At 41.6% G+C, this 22,556-nt stretch overlaps 1 protein-coding gene across 1 annotated transcript in view; it reads left to right on the forward strand.

Moving 5' to 3' along the window:
- The window catches only part of ADAMTS19 (ADAM metallopeptidase with thrombospondin type 1 motif 19), a 503,101-nt gene that overhangs the window by 289,899 nt on the left and 190,646 nt on the right, over positions 1-22,556 (forward strand). Inside the window, exons 8-9 of the mRNA XM_086963564.1 lie at positions 3,626-3,783; positions 11,532-11,685. Coding sequence (XP_086819690.1) covers positions 3,626-3,783; positions 11,532-11,685 — 312 coding nt within the window. The remainder of the gene's footprint in view (positions 1-3,625; positions 3,784-11,531; positions 11,686-22,556) is intronic.

Consider the following 22,556-nt stretch of genomic DNA (forward strand, 5'->3'; position numbering starts at 1 on the left):
AGTACCTTGGAATTGATAAAAGCAAAGACGTGCACGGTGTCGGGGAGGTGATGATTTGTTGGCGCCTGTGACGTCGTTTCCTTATGACCCCAGGGAAAGAGATGCCTCTGTTCCTTCCTGCTCCACAGGGGAGGTGAGACGTTGGTTCCTCACTTTATTGGGGAGGTGACGCCACGAATGGCGCCAAGGCGTCGGTTCCTTGCGACAGTGTGAAGTCGATGGATACAGGAGTCAACCACGTAGAGGATCGGCTCTGCGTTGATGAAGCCCTGCATCAGTGAAGTCGGGGCTGCGGTGCGAGACGGGATGGTGCATCCTGGACATCAGGAGCTGTGTCCTTGGCTCCAATGCAGGCAGCGGCGTTCTTGACGACTTCGCAGTCAATGAGGCATGGTGTCAGCAGGCATCGGGCCTTCTGTTCAAGTCGGGGTGGTGCGTCGTGCTCTTCACGAGTGGTGCACACAGCTTCGGTGCAGATTACGCCATTGCTCGCCGGTGTTGCAATTCCCTTATGTAGCAGCTGAAACAGCTGTTCCAAATGCAGTGAGACAGAAGGGATGAAGTCTTTGGTTCCCTGAGACTTCAGAACAGGGGGCAAGCTCAGTTTCTAGCCCTTGGAGATCCTCTTCTTCAAGCAGGTGGCAAAGCAAACAGCAAAGTCCCTTTTTTCCTTTCTTTGGCAGCAGGTAGCCATTGTAGGCCAACCCCGGACAGCAAACAGCACAGGGGCAGTATTCCTCCTCAGCTCTTCTCATTGGCAAAGGTTCCTCTTGATTTCCCAGACGTGATCTAAAAGTCTGGGATCTGGGCTCCAATATGTATACCACCTGTATACCACCTGAAGGCAGAGAGTGTCTGTACCCAGCCAAAACCAGTTCTGTCCTCACTGGTGCAACTTTCTGGCAAGAGGTGGAGACAGCATTGTTGAAGGCAGACCAGGCCCATTCAGGTGAAAAGGACATCTCCTCCCCTACTCTAAATGCAGCCCAGGTCTATTCAGCCCAGCCCTGACTCATCAGGCCTTTGGAGCCACTGCCCCTCTCCTGCCCCTGTCAACCAAAAGCCAGACATGCAATACACCAACCTAGCAGAGGCACACTGGATGGTTAGGTAAGAAAATACCTACTTTCTAAAAGTGGCATTTTCAAACACAGAATGTAAAAATCACCCTCACTAAAAGAAGCACTTTCACATTCTGAGTTGAGGTATACTAAACTGTATTTTTCTATCTTGTTCCCAGGGTCAGTTATGTTTATGAAATCGTATAAATAAACCTCCCATTCTGTCCTACAGGTAGCCTTGCAATAGTGACCAACAAAACTGGCAGTATTTTACTATCGGGATATTCCACACACATCAGGGCATGTCCTACCTTTCACATACAATGCACCCTGCCCACTGGGGTACCTTGGGCATACCTTAGGGGTGACTAATATGTAATAAAGGGAAGGTTTTAGAGACTGGCAAGTGTGTGCACTTGCCTAGTCAACATTGCAGTCTCCGACTGCACACAGGCTCTGCAATGGCAGACCTGAGTCATATTTTACAAGCTGCTTCTGTGGGTGACACAATCAGTGCTGCAAGCCCAACAGCTGTATTGGATTTACAGGCCCTGGGCACATATAGTGCACTTTTTTAGGGTCTGACAAGTAAATCAAATAAGCCAATCAAGGAATCACTAATCCAGAACAATAATTTACAAAGGGAGCACTTGCACTTTGGCACTGAACAGCAGTGGCAAAGTGCCCACCGCATATAGACTATAAAAAATGGAGTCCAACAGACAGCAAAAACACAAAAGGCAAAGGCAAAAAATGGAAGGGAGACCCAGCCAATGGGTCCATGTCTAATATAGATGTAACTGGGTGATGTAACTTTGTTGCAGAGTTAAGTGTCATCGGCTTATAGGTGATAACTGTACAGCATAACTGGTTCAGAATTACTGTGAGAGGTTCCCCAAAGAGGTTGAAGAGGACTGACGAGAGGATTGACCATTGAAATGTTATTTGTTGGCAGCAATGTTGCAGATTGGAAGTCAGCTATCTCAGGACAGCGCTACTGATACCCATTCGGTTCTTGAGTGTCTCTAGCAAGGCTGGGTAATTTACTGTATCAATTGCTGTGGATAAGTCAAATAGGATTAGGAGTCACCTTCCTCTAAGAATCTGAGAATGCCATCTGATCTATTGAGCATAGCATTTTCAGTGCTACAACCGTTCCTGAATCCTGATTGGAATGTGTTGTGGTTGTAGAATTCAGCCATGAGTTGGTTGAGTTGTATCAGGACATACTTCTCCATCCCTTTGGCTAGGAAAGTAAGGTTTGTGATTGGTCAGAGGATATTGAGGTCAATGAGGTGTGCACAAGGTTTTTTGAGAATGGGTGTGACTTGGTCTAGTTGGAGGGAGTCAGGTACACAGTCTGATGAGTGAGAGGCATTTATGATTTGAGTCCAAAATGGAGAGATAATGTGGTTGAGGTTCTGTACTAGGGTGGAGGGGAGGGGATCAGTAGTGTGGTATGTAGACTTTAAGTTTACGATTATACTAAAGACTTCTACTTCTGTAAAAGGTTTGTTTACTTTACATTGTTTTTCAGTTGTAGTAGATCATTGTTGTCTGTAGTTTTTCTTGGGGGACTCTGGTCCCTAGTTGGGTCTTGAAGGAGAGTTTTAATGGTGACCCATGTGACAGTGGAGCAGGCAATCTGGGATGTTAGACTTATGTCTTGGATTACAGATCGTTACATTTTTGCGCTTGTTTTATTACTTTGAAGAGCTCTCCAGGTCTGTTTTTCACAAGATGAAGTTGGTTGCGAAATATTGAAAGCATAATGCATACCTTTGCAACCATGTATCTCTATTGTGTTTCTGACCTTACTAATCTCCCAGGGTTTGAAACACCTTGTTTTAGATCTCAATGATGTAAATAATTGGAAAACATCAGTCATTTGTTCTTCCCCAATTTTGATAAAATATTTATTTGTGCTGTTGCTCAATGGCATTCAAAGTCATTTAATGTTTTTTGTATTGGTTACAAAGCCTATTTGCCTCAGATTTTAAAGGCCAAGGCTAATGTTCTTGTCACCATCTTGTAAATGCACATTTTTAGATGGATTCACATTTGGCATGGCTGGCAATCTTGCTATGGGTTTTATTTTTAAGGAAATCCAATCCAAGATGGCCTCCATCAGCATAGTGGCTTTTTCATTTTACCATTCTAACATGGCGGACGGCCAAGCTAGAACAGTAAATTAAAATGTTAAGAACATTATTATCAAAGGCCTAGCAGAATGCAAACAAGAATGTGAGGAAGAGGGAGCAAGGAAAAACATCCACTCTCATGTAGTGCCCAATATCAAATATAAGAAAAGATTCGCTTCAGTATGCCATGTCAGTTAGAACACTGTGAAATCGCAATGCTACTGTGAGATCAAAATGTTACTGGGCGGTACAGAGACAACAATAGAATAGAAAATGATTCAATCAAGAGCAGACAACAGAGGCAGACAACAAAGCAATATGATCATGAGCAATGGAATGCCTACAGACAGCTAAAATTGGCCAGGAACTAAAAAACTATTGTTAGGTTTAAAACTAAGTTATGTTTTATTTTACATCATGTAGCTCTGCGGGATGCCAGCAGCCAGTCCATCAATAATGATTGGAAGATAGAACATCCTGGAACATTCAACCTGGCTGGAACTACTGTCCATTATGTTAGACGAGGTCTCTGGGAGAAGATTTCTGCCAGGGGTCCAACGACCTCCCCATTGCATCTACTGGTAGGACATTCCAAATGTGTTGGTGCAGTACAACAATACTTTTATGTAGGCTTAATGTCATTTATATTTTTGTTATGTTGGAGGAATAATTCTGAAAGTTTCATTTTGGAGGTGTAAAGAAATTGATGAGAAATGTCATCCAATTTGCAAGCACATGTGATAAAGATGTACAAATAGAAGACCGGTCAGGCAAATGCAGTACTTGGAAAATCTACAATTAGGGACCAACATGCGCTAAAAGTGCCCCCACATATCTGCATTTGTCTTATCATGTTTACCCACGGTAAAACGTGTTTATCTTGAGTGAGACTAGGTCTCAAAAGAATGTTTCAAGGGATAAGTGGCAGAATAGGCTTATCCATTGTTATACTGATTTGCTGTTATGAGGATATGGAATAGGTGGATTTCCAGGACGTGACTAAGCTTTCTCATCAACATAGACCTATAATGTTTATTCCCAGAGTTGTACATTTTAGCCTAGTAGGATTATACAAATACTTAGAACTCGCCAATGAAGATGTGTATTCATGAGTCAAATTCATCTGTACTCCACAGTCGAGGTGGTGTAAATGACCAATTTATTTTATTTATTTATTCATTTATTGAATTTGTAGAGCGCTACAGCTACCCAAACGGGTTTCCCGGCGCTGATTGTCACAATTAACCTGACACCCATGAAAAGAAAGAATCTACTGGTTAAAGAGCCAGGTCTTAACAGCTCTTCGAAAGCAAACATAGTTGACCTCCGCACGGACAGCCAGTGGGAGAGAATTACACAGTCTGGGTCCCAAGTTGGCAAATGCACCGCCCCCCATTCTGGACAACCTATACTTAGGAGCACAGAATAAGAGTTGAGAGTAAGAACGGAGCAAGCGGGAAGGAGAATAGGGCTTAACAAGTGACTGAAGATAGAGGGGAACCACACCCATCTTAATCTTGTGCATGTAGCATAGCGCCTTGAACTTTATACGGCTTTCCACACGGAGCCAATGAAGTTCCCTCAGGCGTTCTGTAATGTGGTCTGATTTATGACATCCACAAAGGAGTCGTGCGGCCGCATTTTGAACTAGTTGAAGACGGCGGGTGACCGCCTTGGTGGACCCCAGATAGAGTACGTTGCCATAGTCCAATCTGGAGGTCACCAAGGCGTCAACCACGGATCTCTGGGTGTCCGAGGGGAGCATCCCCAAAAATTTTCCAAGCCACCGTAAGATGGTAAAGCAGGTGGCAGACACTCTGTTGGCTTGGTCCCTCATAGATAGCCCCCTATCAATGATTACTCCAAGGATACCTACATACGCTGACGGAACTGGCAGTGCACCCATAGCTGAAGGCCAGTGACTCGGACTCCAAAGATCAGGTTTATTGCCCAAAACCAAAACCTCCGTCTTCCCACCATTTAATTTAAGGAAGTTCCTATTCCTCCAGTTTGCTATATCGCTAAGTCCAATTTCCAGGGGAGAAGGCAGGGCAGGGTCAGTTTGGGATAGGGAAAAAACAATCTGTGAATCAGCAGCATAAGTAAATAAATTAAGACCGGCCCTTTGAGCAATATGAGCTAAAGGAGTAACATAAAGATTAAACAAAAGAGGACTAAGAAAGGAACCCTGGGGTACACCGTGTGGGTATAGATAAACCTTAGAAGTGGAAAGGTGAGAAACAATTTGGACAGTCCGGGCTTTCAAAAAAGACGAGAGCCAATCCAAAGCCTTGCCACCAATACCAAGGTGTGTGAGGGATCTGATGAGTAAATTGTGTGACCAAGAACAAATAACAGTAGATATTGTCCCGTGCCAGATTTGAGGAATTAACTTTTCTAAGAATACCACCAGCGTAGATGCTGAATGTCGGGGTTGCAGATTGCAATGTTGTTTGGCTTTTATTTCACCTCATGCCTCCTTTATCCCCCAAAAATATTTTCCTATTCTATTTCTTTCTTTTGTTGGTTCCTTTTGATTCCTGGTTTCTCACTTATTCACTGTTGTTTGTCTTTCTCTTCCTCCTCCCCCCTCCCCACCCACCTATGCTGCTTTTCTCTCTCATGATCTCGTTCAAACTCTAAGGATTAGAAATGAATCCCTGTTCCCCAAAAATAGTGCTGGTTGGCCCCAGCCGTGACCTGTGAGTGTAACAGCAGTGGACCGGTGGGGCCGGGTGGAGGGGATTTTGACAGACGATGTCGAGGGGATATTAACTATTTATTTAATTTTCTCTTGATATCGTCCCTCGAAATCCCCCTTCACCCAGGCCCACCGCTGGTAGCTGCACGGCCGGGGCTGGTTGGCCCCCACCTGCAACTACCAACACAAGTTAAGCACTGTTCGTTCCTAGGTTTTCAAAGTGCACTGGACATTTGGATGCAGAGGTTAATGCACCAAAAGCCAAGATTTAATTTCACCCTTCTACTCTTCAACAACTTTTAAACCACGTCTTAGTGTGAGCTTTTTGGTGGGCACTTGTTTGGCCTTCGCTGCAGCTTTTTGACGTCATTTGTTTTGTAAATATTGCTGCTGCCATATTTCAATGAAGTTGAAATAAACCATGAGTTGGTACCGTTGGGTTCATAGTTCGTACCGTTGGGTTCATACAGAAGATGTAGCTGTGCTAAATAAGTGTAGGCAGCCTTTCCCTCCGTCTATCCGTTCTTTCGTCCATCCAAGTAGATGGTGTAATTGATTATGCAACAGGATATTTAGGTAGCTAAAATGCATGTATTGTTACAGAAACTTACATTTAAAAATCACTTTTATTGACCTTGGTCATTCAAGAGTGTGTGTGTGTACGCATGCGTGGGTGTGTGTGTGTGTGATTGCAATTGCAACTGGAGACTCATCATTTTCATACCTACCAACTTTGGCTTTGCCTCTACAAGATAAGTGGCACAGCGTCCACATGGCATTTTATCAGCACATTTTACAGCAGATATATTCATAGTAAAAATGTGTTTCCTTCACTTCAATGTCTGTTATCTTTGTTTATCTAAATAATCGAAGCTCTTGCAATAGAGCTAGCATCCACGAAGTGTATATTATGGGAAAAAGTAACCTGCTAGAATAAAAAGAAAATGCATTGGAAATGATTTAAAGAGTTATGATTAACTGTGTGACTTGGGAAAGATTCCTCCAGTTTCATCAAAACAGAAACAGTGCCCACTCTAAGATTTAGGAAGCTGTCAGTTCACAGTTCATTTTTTGAGTTGTGCTATGCCATGACTTTGCTAAGTAAAGTTGTATTGAAGGCTGGATGGCTAGGCGTTCACAAGGGTTTCTCCTATCTGCTCTTACAGAAGACCTGTGGATGTAAACACTGAAGTGAAGGGATAAATATAGTAATTTTTAGATGTACTATCTTAATGCAAGGATATGAGTGGCCTACTGCTGTGCCTAATCCCTGTTGGGGTGTGGTGGGTAATCCAGTTTGGACATGATCTAAGTGCCTGAAAGTTTCTAGTCCACACATAAACTCTAATCTAGTTAGAGTTTAAATATGCGCGATATGCCTGAAGTTCTGATAGTTCTGCTGCGATTAGTGCCCTATATGCAAGGTAGTTTTCCTCATGTTTGGCCCATCTATATTTGGTCTGCGGGATAAAAAATGCCGGGGGTTTATTTTGAATGCGGTTGTGGGCTGCTCTTAAAATATTGTTATGGCCTATAACCAGAAAGATTTGTTTGTGGTACATATTATTTTACTTGGACTCTGTGTTCCACTGAATGTAAGCCGAGTGTTGTGAAGACTGATAACTTTTAAGCCTAAGCATAACCTGGCCATGGGTCCTAAAGTTTTTGCAATGTTTGTAATTGTGTTTTGGGAAGTCCATCTGCAAGGGTGAACGGACAACAAAACTTCGATTGCTTTTTTTGCCCTTGCATGAACAAATGCAATAGACAAATATTAATAGAGAAAAGGCACAGTCACACGGGTCCAAAATCCATGCACTTGTGTTCCAGGTATTTTCTAATTACCTAATCATTGCCCATATGATAAAGACCTTCCGATTTGCCGTTCAGGTTTGTGGCTATAAATCCAAGCTCCTTCATTGGAGAAAGCAGTTTAGCCTCCTGAGATTCTGTGGTTAATTTGATGGTGTCACCACTGCACAAACACTGTTACTGATCAAGACGGGGCAGTCCTAATCATTACCAGCAGAAGAAGGTAGGCGGAAGTGCAGCTCAGGCTGGCCTTTGCTGGTCCTGGGCTTTGTAGGGCAAGGGACACTGCCCAATTTAGATCAGGGCTTCAAAACAAGGTTCACTATTCGGTTGCAGGCATGACAAGTAAGAGCGTAAAGGATATGTTCCTCATGTTTTTGTTCTCGTAATGTGTTGCACAATTTGCACTTCTCAACTGTCGTGACGGAGATGGTGTGACTCAACAGTGTGGGCGACTAACAGTAGGGCGTTAGGACCCTGTGGGTCCTCAGGCAGAGTGACCAGGTCACCGGACACCAGATCCGGTGACGAGACAGGAAGGGGACAGACAATGACATGGACATGGACTAGGACGGATGTGTTGACCAGCAGCTGCCCGATGTGTTGACCAGCAGCGACACAAGATGCTAATAAAGAAATGCTAGACTAACCTGTGTCCTGTGTTTTGGTGTGCCGCCCAGCAAGCGACAAGAGCACGACAATTGGCGACGAAAGGTGGAGAAACGGATCGACGCGTGGATCGGCGTGTGTCCAGCACGTGCACCATCGTGAAAAAACCAGGTGCCCACCCTGGATGCGCCGCAAGTAGCATGGTAGACGGGAAGAGCGACCCGGGAGCCCACCAGTTAGCGACTGAAGAAAGCTGCAGCAGATCGCGGTAAGGGCTAAGAACAAGCGCGGTACTTTGAAACAAGGCGCGAGGTCCCGCGAGAGCTTAGGAGTCTCGGCGGCCATCACTAAGTCAGGCAGCTGAGCCAATCAAAGAGGAGAATGAGTGAGGAGGCCATTATGAGGTCAGGAAAGGCGAGATTTCGATCGCGAAATCTCGCGAGATAACGGCGGCCATTTTAAATGGGACATTGGAGAAATAGGCAATAAGAAACAACGGGGCTGTCATTTCAAGGACAGGCAAAAAAGAAAATAAGTGAAAAGAACATTGAAAAAGAGATAATTAAAGGAAAGGAAGAGAAATAAAAGTGAACAGAAGTTGAAAGGGACAAAAGATCCCCACAACAAAATAACAAAGAAGAAAAACAAGGGGGCAAAAGAAGATAAAAGAAAAAAAAAAAGTACAAACACAATTTAGGCGCCAGAGAAAAAGATGAAGAATAAAGAAAAAGGAGCACAACATAGCATACCAAAAGAAACAGAGACTCAAGAAAAGATCATAGGAAACAGCAGAGCAGCCACTTCAAAGACAGGCAAAGGGCAAATAAAAAAGAATAACACAAAAAAAAATAAGGAATAAAGGATAAACAAAGCGCAACAAGGGCGCACGAGTGGAAAAAGAGCACTAAGACAAAGAAAGAAGACAGTGCAATAAGAAAAGAGAAAAACAAAGAAAATAAGTGAAACAAAGAGAAAGGACATAAACAAAAAGACAAATTGACAAAGAGAAACAAGGAAAATATATAAGAAAGGAGCAAAAGAGAATGGAAGAAGCCAGAGAAGGCTAAATAAAAGACAGAAAAGAGGAATAACAAAGAAAAAAATAATAATAAATAAAGGAAACAAAGCAGAACAACAAAGAAAAGAAGGACAAAGATCTCACAAGAAAAAGAAAGAGCAAAGGAGATGTTACAAGACAATAAAGAAAAGAAGAGAGAGAAAGAGAAGTAAAATAATGAGGAAAGAAGGGACAACGATCACCAAAGAAACAGAAAGAGGAAAGGAGAACACGAAAGAAAAGAAAACAAAAGGAAAGACACAAATATAGGAATAAGTCGCAGGAAAGATGCAAATATAAGAAAACAAGGAAATAAAGAAGAAAAAGACTAGGAAAGCCCACAAGAGGCCGAATAAGAATTTTGTAAAAATAAAGAAAATAAGGAAGGACAAATAAGAAAGAAGTAAAAATAAAGGAAATAAGAAAGAAGTAAAAATAAAGGAGCAAATATAAGAAAACAAGGAAATAAAGAAGAAAAAGACTAGGAAAGCCCAGAAGAGGCCGAATAAGAATTTTGTAAAAATAAAGAAAAGAAGGAAGGACAAATAAGAAAGAAGTAAAAATAAGGGAAATAAGAAAGAAGTAAAAATAAAGGAAAAGCCAGAGATAAGGCTAAATAGAGGACAGAAAAGAGAAATAACAAAGAAAGGAGGGACAAAAATCACCAAAGAAACAGGAAAGAGAAAAGGAAAACATAGAAGAAAAGAAAACAAAAAGGAAAGACACAGAGACAAAGGAAACAAAATGGGTAAAAAAGAGTAACACGAGAGGACTTTGGCGCAGGAAAGACAGCAGCAAGAAGAAAGGACAAAGACATACAATGAGCAGAGCGGACAGGCGCCACCAAGGAAGATCAAGGCAAGAGGCACCGCATGACCAGGACCAAAGGTGGTGAGACAGAAACAATATCGATAATCAGACAACCGGTTCTCCAAAGATTCACTGGCGGTGACAAAAGTGAAAGGATCGATGATAACGGCTGCCTCCGACCGACAACGAATAACAAGAAAAAGATAGCTTTCAAGGAGCTGAAGGCGGAGGAAGAAGAAATGGCAGCGGCAACTGCAGCCACATGGAAGGAGGAAGATAGAGGACAAGGAAGCGATGGAGACACTAGATCACGAAGGACATGAAGTAAACAACAGAGACTAATTGAAGAGATGTAGAGTGACAAGTACTCTCTCTCTCTCTCTCTCTCTCTCTCTCTCTCTCTCTCTCTCTCTCTCTCTCTCTCTCTCTCTCTCTCTCGCTCTCTCTCTCACCTCCATCAATATAACTGTGAATGAGGACTATGGTAAATGTGTCACGAACATTTGTTTGCAACAAGGGGGGAGATGTCGTGACGGAGATGTTGTGACTCAACAGTGTGGGCGACTAACAGTAGGGCGTTAGGACCCTGTGGGTCCTCAGGCAGAGTGACCAGGTCACCGGACACCAGATCCGGTGACGAGACAGGAAGGGGACAGACAATGACATGGACATGGACGAGGACGGATGTGTTGACCAGCAGCTGCCCGATGTGTTGACCAGCAGCGACACAAGATGCTAATAAAGAAATGCTAGACTAACCTGTGTCCTGTGTTTTGGTGTGCCGCCCAGCAAGCGACAAGAACACGACATCAACACTTCACATTTGCCTTCCTTTTACCTCTCACCTTTCATTTCTCCAACCTGTCCTCTCATTCTTGAGCCAAATGTCCCTCTTTATTTGTCAAACAATGTTTTCTCGCTCACTTTCGTTTCGTCACTCCTTGTAAAAGGATGATAGTCGTTCACCTGACATTTATCTTGGCATTTCTGCTCTCACCTGCCATGCATCCAAGTCAGGGGCAAAACGGAGGCACCTGAAAGTGTGGGGGCCCCCACACCATGTGCCTTTAAAGGGGGTCCCGTAAGGCTGGCCAGCTGCAAACAAATAATACCCTCAGAAGCAGCAGGGCAGTTAGGGATGGGTAATGAGAGCCCCGTCACCTTATCTTGCAGGGGACCACCCTGAGGTTTTGTTATGCAACGGATCCAAATATGTCTGCAGAAAGTTTAAATGCAATGCTTGGGAACGGGTTTGACTCTGGGAATGTATTGCTTCTTCATCACAACCACCAGTCTCATGTGATACATTTGTACACCAATACATATGTGTGTTGTTTTAGGTGCTTCTTTTTCACGACCAGAATTATAGTCTTCACTACGAATATACACTTCCACTGGACCCCGTTCCCGATAATCAGAGCCCCAAAGGGAATGAGCCTCTTTTCATGTGGACACATTCTGGTTGGGAAGACTGTGATGCTGTTTGTGGAGGAGGTAAACTATGCTTTTCTACATGGCTGTAGTCTTCTTACTGTTCACATATTAATTAATATGTATCATTGTTATCTGGTTTATAATGTAAAGGCCTGTCACAACATTTACGACTGAGAAAAGACATAATATTGAAATATTGAAAGTGCACAGGAGATAATATCTGATGGATGCACAGCAGGGGCTGAAAGGGTATTTATTTTACTTTCGGAACTCATGGGATGGATAAATAAAACTCCATAGACCCTCAGCGGTTCTTGTAAGTACTCAGGGCCTTATTTATGAAAGCCTTGCGTCAGTTTTGCGCCGCCGGTGCGTCACTTTTTGTGACGCACCAGCGGTGTAAAAAATGCGCCTCGTTGCGCCATATTTAAAAAGTGACGCATCTAGGTAGATGCGTCACTTTTTAAACCCCTGCGCCACATTATACCTGCGTCAGGTATAATGTATGCAGAGGGGGCGTTCCCCCGCAAAAAGCCTCGTAATAGTGACGCAGTGAAATCTATGAGATTTCACTGCGTCACTTTTCGGACGCTGTTGGGTCAAAATCTTGCGCCTGCCTCACAGCAGGCGTAAGACTGACGCAGGCCCTTTCACATGGGGCTTTCCCCATGTGAAAGGACGCATTGCTGGAGTTGCGTCACTTTTGTGACACACTCCGGCAATGCGTCACTTTTGCGCTTACAGATGCGTCAGAAATACTGACGTATCTGTAACTCCTTGCGACATGATGCGTCATACATTAAATATGACGCATCAGGAATGTCGCAAGGAGTGTGCAGTGAAAAGTGCCGCATCGCTGTTTTCACGCAGCGATGCGTCACTTTTCATAAATGAGGCCCTCAGTATGTATTTCACGAGACCTTCACCTTGAATGCATTCACAGCTCGGACATCTAACATGATACCTAAATCTAAAGGCATCTCAGTAAAACTCTATTTTGTTGTCCTAGTGGATAAAGTACAATACCTAGAGATGCCAACCTAAGTTTGCTATCACCTCTGAAAAGAAAATCAGGCTTCCTTCAAGTTTAAGAGGGGATCAGAGTGGGCTCAAACCTCTTTCAGTTGACATTACTCTAATATTACCTCTAGTCTGGCCCACACACCAAGAAATGATGTGTGTGTTTTCTAATTTTAAAAACCTTTTAAACTGTGTCATCCAGCTGTGAGATGAAAAGTCTACAGTTCTCAAATGAGAGCTGGAAAAGCTTCAACATTACAACCCAAGAGTGAAGCACCCCTTGCAGCCCCTGTAGCGCACAAGGGACCCACCCTTGAAGTGCTCCAGAATCCTTCAGGGCGCCTCCATTTAGGCCAAGGTCAATAAATATCAGTGAGATATAGGCGACCAGGGGGCCTACATCGCATTGTGCGGGGGGGAGGGCCATCACTTTGCTTTACAATACTGTTTCAACTTCATCCTACGTCCATTTTCTCATTTTCTCATTCAAACCTAAAAGACGGCCATCATCCTGAACCTAAGTGAGGCAAAAGGTGTTACTCTCGGGCCATCAGTTCGTTTTGCATATGGGCTATATGTATTCATCACACTTTTGCAGGATTTAGGACCCATGAGCTTTTCGACAAGAACATTAAAAGCCTAATTGTTTTATAATCTTGGTTTCAAAGTTAAATTCAGCCCAGTGTAAGACGTGTTTGTGTAAGACAGCCTTTTATCACCCCAAAGAATACATCCTCTGGTGTCATAGAAAATGCCTTTCCAAAGTGGACAATGTGCTATCCAGGCAAATGGATTGGAGAGGAAATGTTTAGGTTTTTCCAAGGGACGCTCCATATCGTAAACATCAGGTGGATTCTCATGATTCCTGTACTTGGCATGCACTTTCTTGCAGGAGCAAAGGCAGCTTGGCCAGTGGCACATAAACATGACTGATCTGGGGAGGTAAACCCCACTTCTGCTTGGATGAGATTTCTCTGCTGCCAGATACAAAATCATTACGTGAATTTGTTTTAGATGTACATTTTTACATACCCAATTCTGTGCATTCTGTGTGAGATTATTTTTTGTTGTTAGGTCCCAACAAGGGATTTTTTTTAATTTTGAGGCATTATTTGTTTTTATCGAAATTATATTTTGACTTCTGCAGGTTTTTCAAAGAAGAGAATTGATTTGTGAGAGAATGCTGGGATTATTCCAAATAGGACAGTGTGTTAGTTTGACGTAGAGGTGGGCAAAATTCCCACGTAGTAAGCGAATCACAACAATTTATTCAATTTTCTTTTTTACATCCATACGGCTGAAGTGGGGTTGATCTGATCCTTAGTGGACAGACAATTAAACAAAAAGCCCAGTTGCTTTTTAAAGCACTTTGTGGGGCAGGGCAGGACATTTATTTTAATGTGAACTCTATTAAGGTAAATATGTTCCCGGGCCTTTGACACTGCCCTTCAAAGTAACTTTCACAGCAGGGAAGTCAGTGTGCAGTGTCTGCTTGCAGGTCCCACAGACAGGCAGTGACCACAAACAAGCTTCACTGAAGAGCATAGCCAGAAGGCAGGCATTTTGAATAACTTAATGCATTTACCCTAAATGTAATTACAGTGACTGACCTCTGACAGTGCCAGACACCACCAGAATTCTCTATTCCTCGCATTCCTTAATGGATGGAATGAGGAATTCTTGTTTTGCAAGGCATTTCCCCTGCATTACTCCCTTTTTCAGTCCTGGGCAATCAGATGAAAAATAGGCGGAATTGCCCAAAGTTTTTCATCCACTGACCATGGAAGGGAAAAAGGGAATTTCGTCCATCTCCAGTTTGAACTAGTCAAATCCTATAATTTTCATACTTGTTTTGAAGGCATGTGAGGCACATCTCATACATTTCTACATAAATACATTTAGAATTTAAGTTGCTCCTGAAATGGAAGATTCTTTAGCTTTTTTTTCAATATGAGTGATTATGGCTGTGAGAAAATCCCCCGTTTTGCACAGGCACCCCTTCTCTTGTGCTAGATTGTATTACAAGTTATTTCTACTGTGCACACTGGAACAATGCTGACCTGTGTCGAGTGTATTTGCTCTATTAAAAACATGTTGGATTGGTATACACTTAATTGGCATATTTAACATACCTATACATCCGTAGTATATGGTGCAAAGCGTCCACAGGGGCTGTAGGTTAAATGTGATTAGTGGACTGCAGCACCCATTGGGTCACTGTTAGAAATTGGGTTTCTGGTTGGCAGAGGTATGCACCCTGTCCAAGCAGGAACCCCAATCCTAGTCAGAGTAAGTCAGATACACACTATAAATCAACCTGTGCTCACACTGTGGTAACTTGGCACAGAGCAGGCATTCTTAACTCAAGAGTCAATGTGTAATGCATTTGTGCAAGATTTCATACAGTAACACAATGAAAACACCACAAAAAGACTCCACACCCGCTTTGAAAAAATAGATGTATGATTTTATAAATAAAACAAGATCAAAATGTCAAAATTACAATAAGTAGAAGTCAAGATATGCATTTTTAAAGAATAAAAGTGAAAATAGCACTTACAAGCAATAAGCGCTTATGGGGTTATTTAGTCGTGCTGTACAAGGGCAAAGTCAAGAGTTCAAGTCGACCATGATGGAGTGAGGGCTGGATACAGGAGCCATGCAAGGCACATTGAACAAAGGTACCTTGATCCTGGTCGCAACAGCAACTCCAAAACATGTTGACACACACACACAGGAGGTGATGCACATTGCCCTGCATACCACACCTCCACTTCTTTCACCTTTTAATAGCGCCAGCCCGGGGGCCCATTAAAATTAATACTGAGCTTACCCCACGAGCCAGGCCCTTTTTAAACATCACGCACCGATAAACCTCACCACTCACGCACATAAAATAAAAATACAAAAAACCCTCAAACACACCACACATAGTCATCCAGAATAGTGCTCCTGCGTAGTTGCAGGTGGTAGCACGCCACATCCCGTAGAGGGGTGCGAAGACCCCAATGATGAAGCATGACACCAAGGGTCCTTTTGGTGTGTGAGGGGTATTTTACAAACACTGGGTGCTCCCAACCAGAGTAGGGAAGCCCTTTCATTGTAATAGTGGATTCCAATTGTTTATACATAATTAATTAGGGAGAACAAATCCATCTAAACACACTCTCTCTCTCCCCCCCTTTTTTTTTGGTATTTAAAAGTGGTACATATAATGTTTCAATGTTAAACATGTTCTTACAGTGCAAAGGGCCCAAAAACAATTTCACTGTAGCAAGTTTGGCTGTTCCATAAGAAAGCATTGGGATATAATACTAAAAGTAATACTGTTATATCTGACTACAACACAGCTACAATTTTCGTTCCTGGGCTTTTTGAAATACTCACTGCTGAAGTACGATTTGTAAATACTATTTTGGAAAGGGTTCTTTTATAAAGCTATTTTGTCCCTGCCTAAAGCTCCTGGAAATACATTTCTCATGAGTTCCATCAGTCACATGGCGGCTGAATAGCCCCTTGGTGGAAAACGTTTCTCAGGGCAGAACAAAGGCCTTAGATGTGGGGAGGTGTTCTTCTGTTCATTTGGCAGGAAAAGCATTTGGTCTGTGCTTAGGGACTTGATTAACTTCAAAGAGGCCTACTGTGTCACAGGGTAATGTTAGCTGATACCTTGGCAAGACCCTTTTTATACCTCCACTCAGGAAGACACCAATCTCAGTGGGAGAGGAAATGCCCCCAAGAACAGACTTTAAGTGATCACAGAGGAGGGGTTGCTCATTTCCGTGGCCACACTTGTGGTTTTGTGCACAGACTCCGAACAAGGGGGAAAGCATTTCACCATCTTAGATTTGGGTAGAGAGGGGCACTGTGGGATTGTTTGCTTGGGGCACATTAAAACTTCTGCAAAAGTGGGTATGGTTACTCCTAAGTACATTTTCCCTACTGGTCAGGGAAGGGCCAGGAGTCTCTTCTACCCACAAATTAGAGCCACTCATAAATGCAGCATTTGTGGGTGCCTAATTCAGAACTCTACTGAACATGCATACAACAGAAGAAGGAATTCATTTGCTTTTGGACTCATCATGAGACCTGAAAGGCTGAACCTGCTTCCACTTGTACCCAGGACAAAGATGAGAACTCTATTTAGCTACAGGGCTACAAAACCTACAAGAAGCACTGTTTCCTAAAGAGCCCAGCTGACCAGTTTCACCTGGGCCTACCCTGGACTCTGCTGGTTGCTTCTGCTAGAGTGATTCTTGACCCTCCTAGAGCTGTGCCTAAGGTCTTAGGGCTCTTGGCTGTGTCAAAGTTTACTCTGCGTAATATTTTGAAAAACCTGGAACTTAGAAACATTTTGGCTTCAATGACCTCTGGAGGACCAGGACAAACCCGTTGTTGCCGCTGGACCAAAGATTGAGGTTGCTCCTGGTCAGAGCTTTCCACAGCAGCAAATGTGTTTTAGCAGGAAATCATTGTAAGGGAAGCAGTAGTAATTTATTTGATCTACTAAGGATCATTCACATTAAAACACAATCATACACACATTCTTAGAAACATTATACAATATTGTAAAATATCCATAAAAAATAAAAAAAGAATAAAAACATCTCATATTTCATCATAGGAGCTAATAAAAAAGTCACATTAGTTCTAAAAAGCTTAATTGATATAGAGTTCTATTAAGTTACTAAAATCTTAATCCTAAAGTCATTGAGATGGTATATAGCCTCATGGAAACCTGTTTGTCCACAGCTTGAAGCCTTGCCCCGCTGGAGGAATCCAATTTCCCAAAATGTGACTGAGTCCAAACTTAGGAATCCTCACTGGGTGAAGGTGCCAATGGTTTCAAGTGAAAATGGACATTCCTTGGGTGCATTTGCACTCTGGGATTTCATGTCACAAATCATCTTATTTACTGGGACCTAGTGCTGTTGCTATCTGGTCTCAAGATGCCTTTCTCACCTACAGCATGCTGCGTTGCCTGGCTGAGGATTTTAGACTTTCAGACTACGTTGTAAGGTAAAACATCCACCCAGGCCACACCTAATTTCTGTGTCCGGCTCGCATTCCATTGTAGTCAGCCTTAAATCGTGCAAAATTACTAATTTGTTAAGTTAGCCATCTGCTCTGTGCTGGTGCTGCCAGGGTTGAAAGTCAGGTTGAAATTACTGAAATCTTTACTGGATCTAAGTGTATAGTAACATCATTAGTGGATTCCCATCCACCAAAAATAACAATCTACTTTCGCACAATGGTAATTTCTTCATCGCTTGTTTTCAAATATAAACAAATTTGGGTTGTCGTTTGTATCACGTCTGAACCAAAGGCTAGTTTAATGAAGAGTAAAAGTGTACTCTCTTCTATTTTGAAAACCGATTCCTGATATCTTAAGTTTGTTCAGTGAAATCAGTGAATATATTTTTATTAACAAATAAGGCTTTTGGACAAACCTACCTTTTGCAAACACTAAATACCTTAAATTACATCAAATCTCAACAAAAAAGAAGACCACACTGCAATAGCGCACTGTGCATATGCACAATGAAGGCCAAGAACAAAATGATGGCTCCTGGCCACCAAGTCCTACTTTCTAAATTCAGGGCTAAATGCAGTAGCCATGTGCACCAATTATCAGATTATAATTCCGGCACCCTGATATACCTCCTTAAAAAAATAGTTGTCCAGAGATTTTCATTTTTGATTTGCGTTTTTGAATTATTAGAGAAGCAATTTGGCTTGCATAGACATTGCTGATCGGGCCACATTTTTCTGAATGGCATTTTTTAAAATGGCAGATGTGTTGATGGTTTGATGAGATATTTCAGGAACTATGAGAACTATATACTTCATTTTGGTGTCAAAACAAAGGTTTTGGAAGTCAAGTAGTCTTATAGAGACTGAAAATACTTCATCAGAGCAACACATTTGGCAATTGGCGACAATACTAGGGAAGAAGAGACATATATAGAAATGAAACAAATAATAATGTTTTTTTTATCCTTTTATGTATACACCAAATAATGTTTATGACCTGAATATGAAGAAAAATAATGTTTATTATTTATGTTTTAGACACATTTTCATATTTCACTTTATTTGTTTCGACAAATGCTTGTGGTACATTTACAGAATGTTGTACATTTGAGGAGAGCATATAGACATGGACATCTTTTTGTGGTACAGGTTTTGCAAGTATATGTACGTGTAAGTTCTGTTGGTAGAGGAGTTAGAAACTTCTTAGGGTTTAGCATCTTATCAATATATTCCCAACCGAGTTCAGTTTGAACTTTCTCTACATATGCATGAACCAAAACATTTACACATCTTCTGATCATGTGGAAGGTTATTTTAATATATCTCCCCACAGAATATGACATAAGTGAAAGTTCCCTTACCAGGAATGATCTCTTGACATTCAGAACTCATTTTACACAAATACACAAGGTATTTGTCTATGTCTACTTCTGCCTCGGCAAATCCTTTTAGAAATTTCACAGGTTCAGCAAATAAAACTCCAAGCTTTGTTCCAATTCCTCTCATAGTATCATCACCCGTAAGAATATGTGCCTTCCTAAGAATACTGGGCATTTCTGGGTCAAGTTTCTTGTATAGAATATGAAGTGGGATTACATGTCTTTTCTCACCTGTTCTGTAGCTTATCAATAACTATGACAATCCTTGACTATTGAACATTGCAACACATCTAAGTAACATCTCTGTCAGTACAGTGACTTTATTGGAACCATTTCGAATAGCCCACTCAACATGTGTCACAACTTGAAGGTCAGCTTCCTTCAATTTGCTGTTTAGTTCTTGAACAATATGGCCAGTACCTTTTGAACATATCTCTGCAGGCACCAACTCCTCATTGACAATCATTACACTTGCAATGATTGGGAATTCAATTTTTTCTGAAGCATAAGCATTTATTTGGCGAGTTAAAATATCCAAGTTGATCTTACTTGATGCTGATGAACAGAATTTAGAAAGTTGTACAAGTATAGGTGTCAACTTTTTGATGCAGACCAGGTCAATCTTTCTACTTGTAGACATACGTTAGATTTTCTCACATTCTTTGACAGATATTTCAAGAAAACTGTCAGAGACAATGTGCAGTTCTTGCAAGATGCATACTGACTTTGATATCTGTAGAACAGTCTCCAAAGTTTAGCATGGATAAAATCTTGACCGTTCGCAATTGTGACATATAATCCACTCCAACAGCAGTTTTCAATAACAACACCTTTACAAATGGAAATTCTTCAAGTGAAAGTTTCTTGTTGAGCTTGTGTACGAGTTTGTGGTGCCTTGGCTTGGTTGGAGCATCTCCATCAAATCATGCTTTTGTTGGAAGAAGATCCTGTGACAAAATGTCCTTGATAAATTCACCCCTTTCTTTTGCTACATCCAGCTCTCTATGTGCTTGTGAACATTGCTTTTTTGTAACCTGTTTTGTTGTGGCTGGTTGGATGAAATTCTTACTAAGGCAAATAAAGCATGGAAGTTTAGCTTTAGTGATTATGTTAAACATCTTTTTCTCTTTCAATACAAATCTCTTCTGCCTCAGTTTTGTTTTGTGTAAAGTTTTCGATCCATGTTCCAGGACATCAAGTAGAAGTGTCTTTTTGTTGTTATCCACATATTGTTTGGTCACAAAGTTGTGTATTCACACAGGCTCATTCATTTCAAAGGCTCATTCATTTGAATGGGGTTTTCTTGCTGCTGCATGAAAAGAAGAAGGCTCTCAACTTGTTTATTAAAACATTCCCCTCTCTTTCCCACAAGCTTGTGGTGGGGAACAGGTACCAGATGGTCTAATAATTTTGAATTTGCCATCTCTGAAAACATTGCAAATAAAAAGAACTTAATGGTAAATTAGCTGCCATTGAGCAACATACTCATTTGTATGTGTCCCTTGGAGCTTTTCTGTGATCTCTGCATCGTCTGTTCCAGTTTCAGATCTGGGGCCACAGCATTGAATATTTCCTATCTGTCTTTCACAACAAAACGTATTTGGATGAATTTTCTGTAGAGGTATGGTTTTCCACCTCTAGCTTCTTCACTCTTTACAAATACCAAGACCCATATCTCAGTTTGTTTATGCAAACAAGTTAGCAAGACATAGCAATCAGTGACTCCACAGTCTTCACATGCAGTGATGCAGCGCTTCTCCGGAAATAATTTCTAAATCCATGTCACCTTTCCCTGATGTACAAGCTACTAACATATTCTCATCAGTGGGGCCCATAACACTGCAAATCACTCATAAACACTTATACTCTACTTCATGGATCTGTGAAATTCAAAGAAAAGCTGATGTATCATAGTGGAGTATCTAAAACTAAAAGTTTATATTATACTATTTTCACCTGCAGTTTAGATGCATTTCCCATGGTTTTAACTAATACAACATTTTATTTAGACACCCCTCCATTGAGATCAATGGATCTGCTAGTAAAAAATTAGGCGTAGGAAAACTCAAGACCAGCCTAATTCTCCATTTATCTAATTGTTATAAAGAGCAAATTCAGCATGTCTAAGATTATTCACTTTATGTATTTCTTTATTTCAAAATACGACATTTAAGAATAAGGATTACATTCAGGACAGCTACATTTATTTATTGAAGGAAAACTCAAAGATAGACAATTTTCATTTGTTTTATATAGCAAGTATTAGAAAAAGACAGATAGTTCCCATATAACCAAATATTCTCCTAACATCCCTAACTAGACTCTCAGCTAAAGTGCATCTCCCTATAAAAAGAAATAGGAAAAATGATTCGGAGTCTTACATCTCAGGAAAATCAGCATTCCACCAGCATCTCTGGTGGAAATCGAAGAGAGTGTTTTTTCTTCAATAAAATCAGCAATTTTTATACCTTTTTCACTCGCTCTATCTATCTAAAAGTGTAACTTTCAGTCCAAATTCGAGTTCTCATTGGACAATTTTGGGGTAGATGAGCATCATTTTGTCATCGCAATATTACATTTTCCTTCTGTCTGCAATTTTCTAATGGGTCCTTTGTTTGGCCGAAGTCCGGCCTAGTCCTGTTCGCTACTTGCAACTTTAGCATGTACTCCCACGCTCTGAACCATTGTGCTCATCATTCTGGCAGCCATCTATACTTCCAGGCCATTATTTCCTTGAACCGTAGTTACTCCAGGCACAAGCAGCTCGCATTCAGACTCGTACTTTGGTCGCGCATGCGTATTTCTTTTGTGACCAAAATAATCAGGTGACTCCATTTTCTTTTAGGCGTCACAAGTCAAAAAATGGGACTATCATAGAAACAAACACAAAGGAACGTTAATTTTTAGTAATTTAACCCTCACATCCACTGAGATACCTTCCTCTGCACCACAACACAACTTTTGTCATGTGGATAACGCCCATCATTGGACAAAGATAATCAAATTCTCCTGGTTTGCTCATAAAAATGTCAGCTACAATTCGGAAAACACCTTCATTGCAGAAAATTGACAGGGTAGGCTAGTCTTCAAGCTGAGCATGCACATTTTGGAAATTTTCTAGAACTGTGTATATTGTTATGTAGTTTGTGACTAAAGATGGTATTACTGGTAATACCCCAACCTTCTTCAGTGGAATGATATTCTGAGAGATCAGCGCACAAATTCCAGCATATGGAGGAAGTGGCTCTTTTTCATCCTTCTTCCCACACCGAATAAGCAATATGATACATTCAGTTAAATCAGCTTTATGGACCACAGCATTAGGTAGAAGAAGATCTGTGTCCTCAGCAACATTTAAACTTTCTGGTAGAATGGAACATGTTGATGGCTTGTAGTGATTTTGCACACATTAGTAAGGCAGTTGGGTTATAAGATTGCAGTTTCGTTTGTTTATGCCTGCAGCTGACACAGCTTGTTTTCCAGCAGCTACTTCAGTGG

Source organism: Lissotriton vulgaris, chromosome 3_1, assembly GCF_964263255.1.
Source record: "Lissotriton vulgaris chromosome 3_1, aLisVul1.2, whole genome shotgun sequence".
Taxonomy (NCBI): domain Eukaryota; kingdom Metazoa; phylum Chordata; class Amphibia; order Caudata; family Salamandridae; genus Lissotriton; species Lissotriton vulgaris.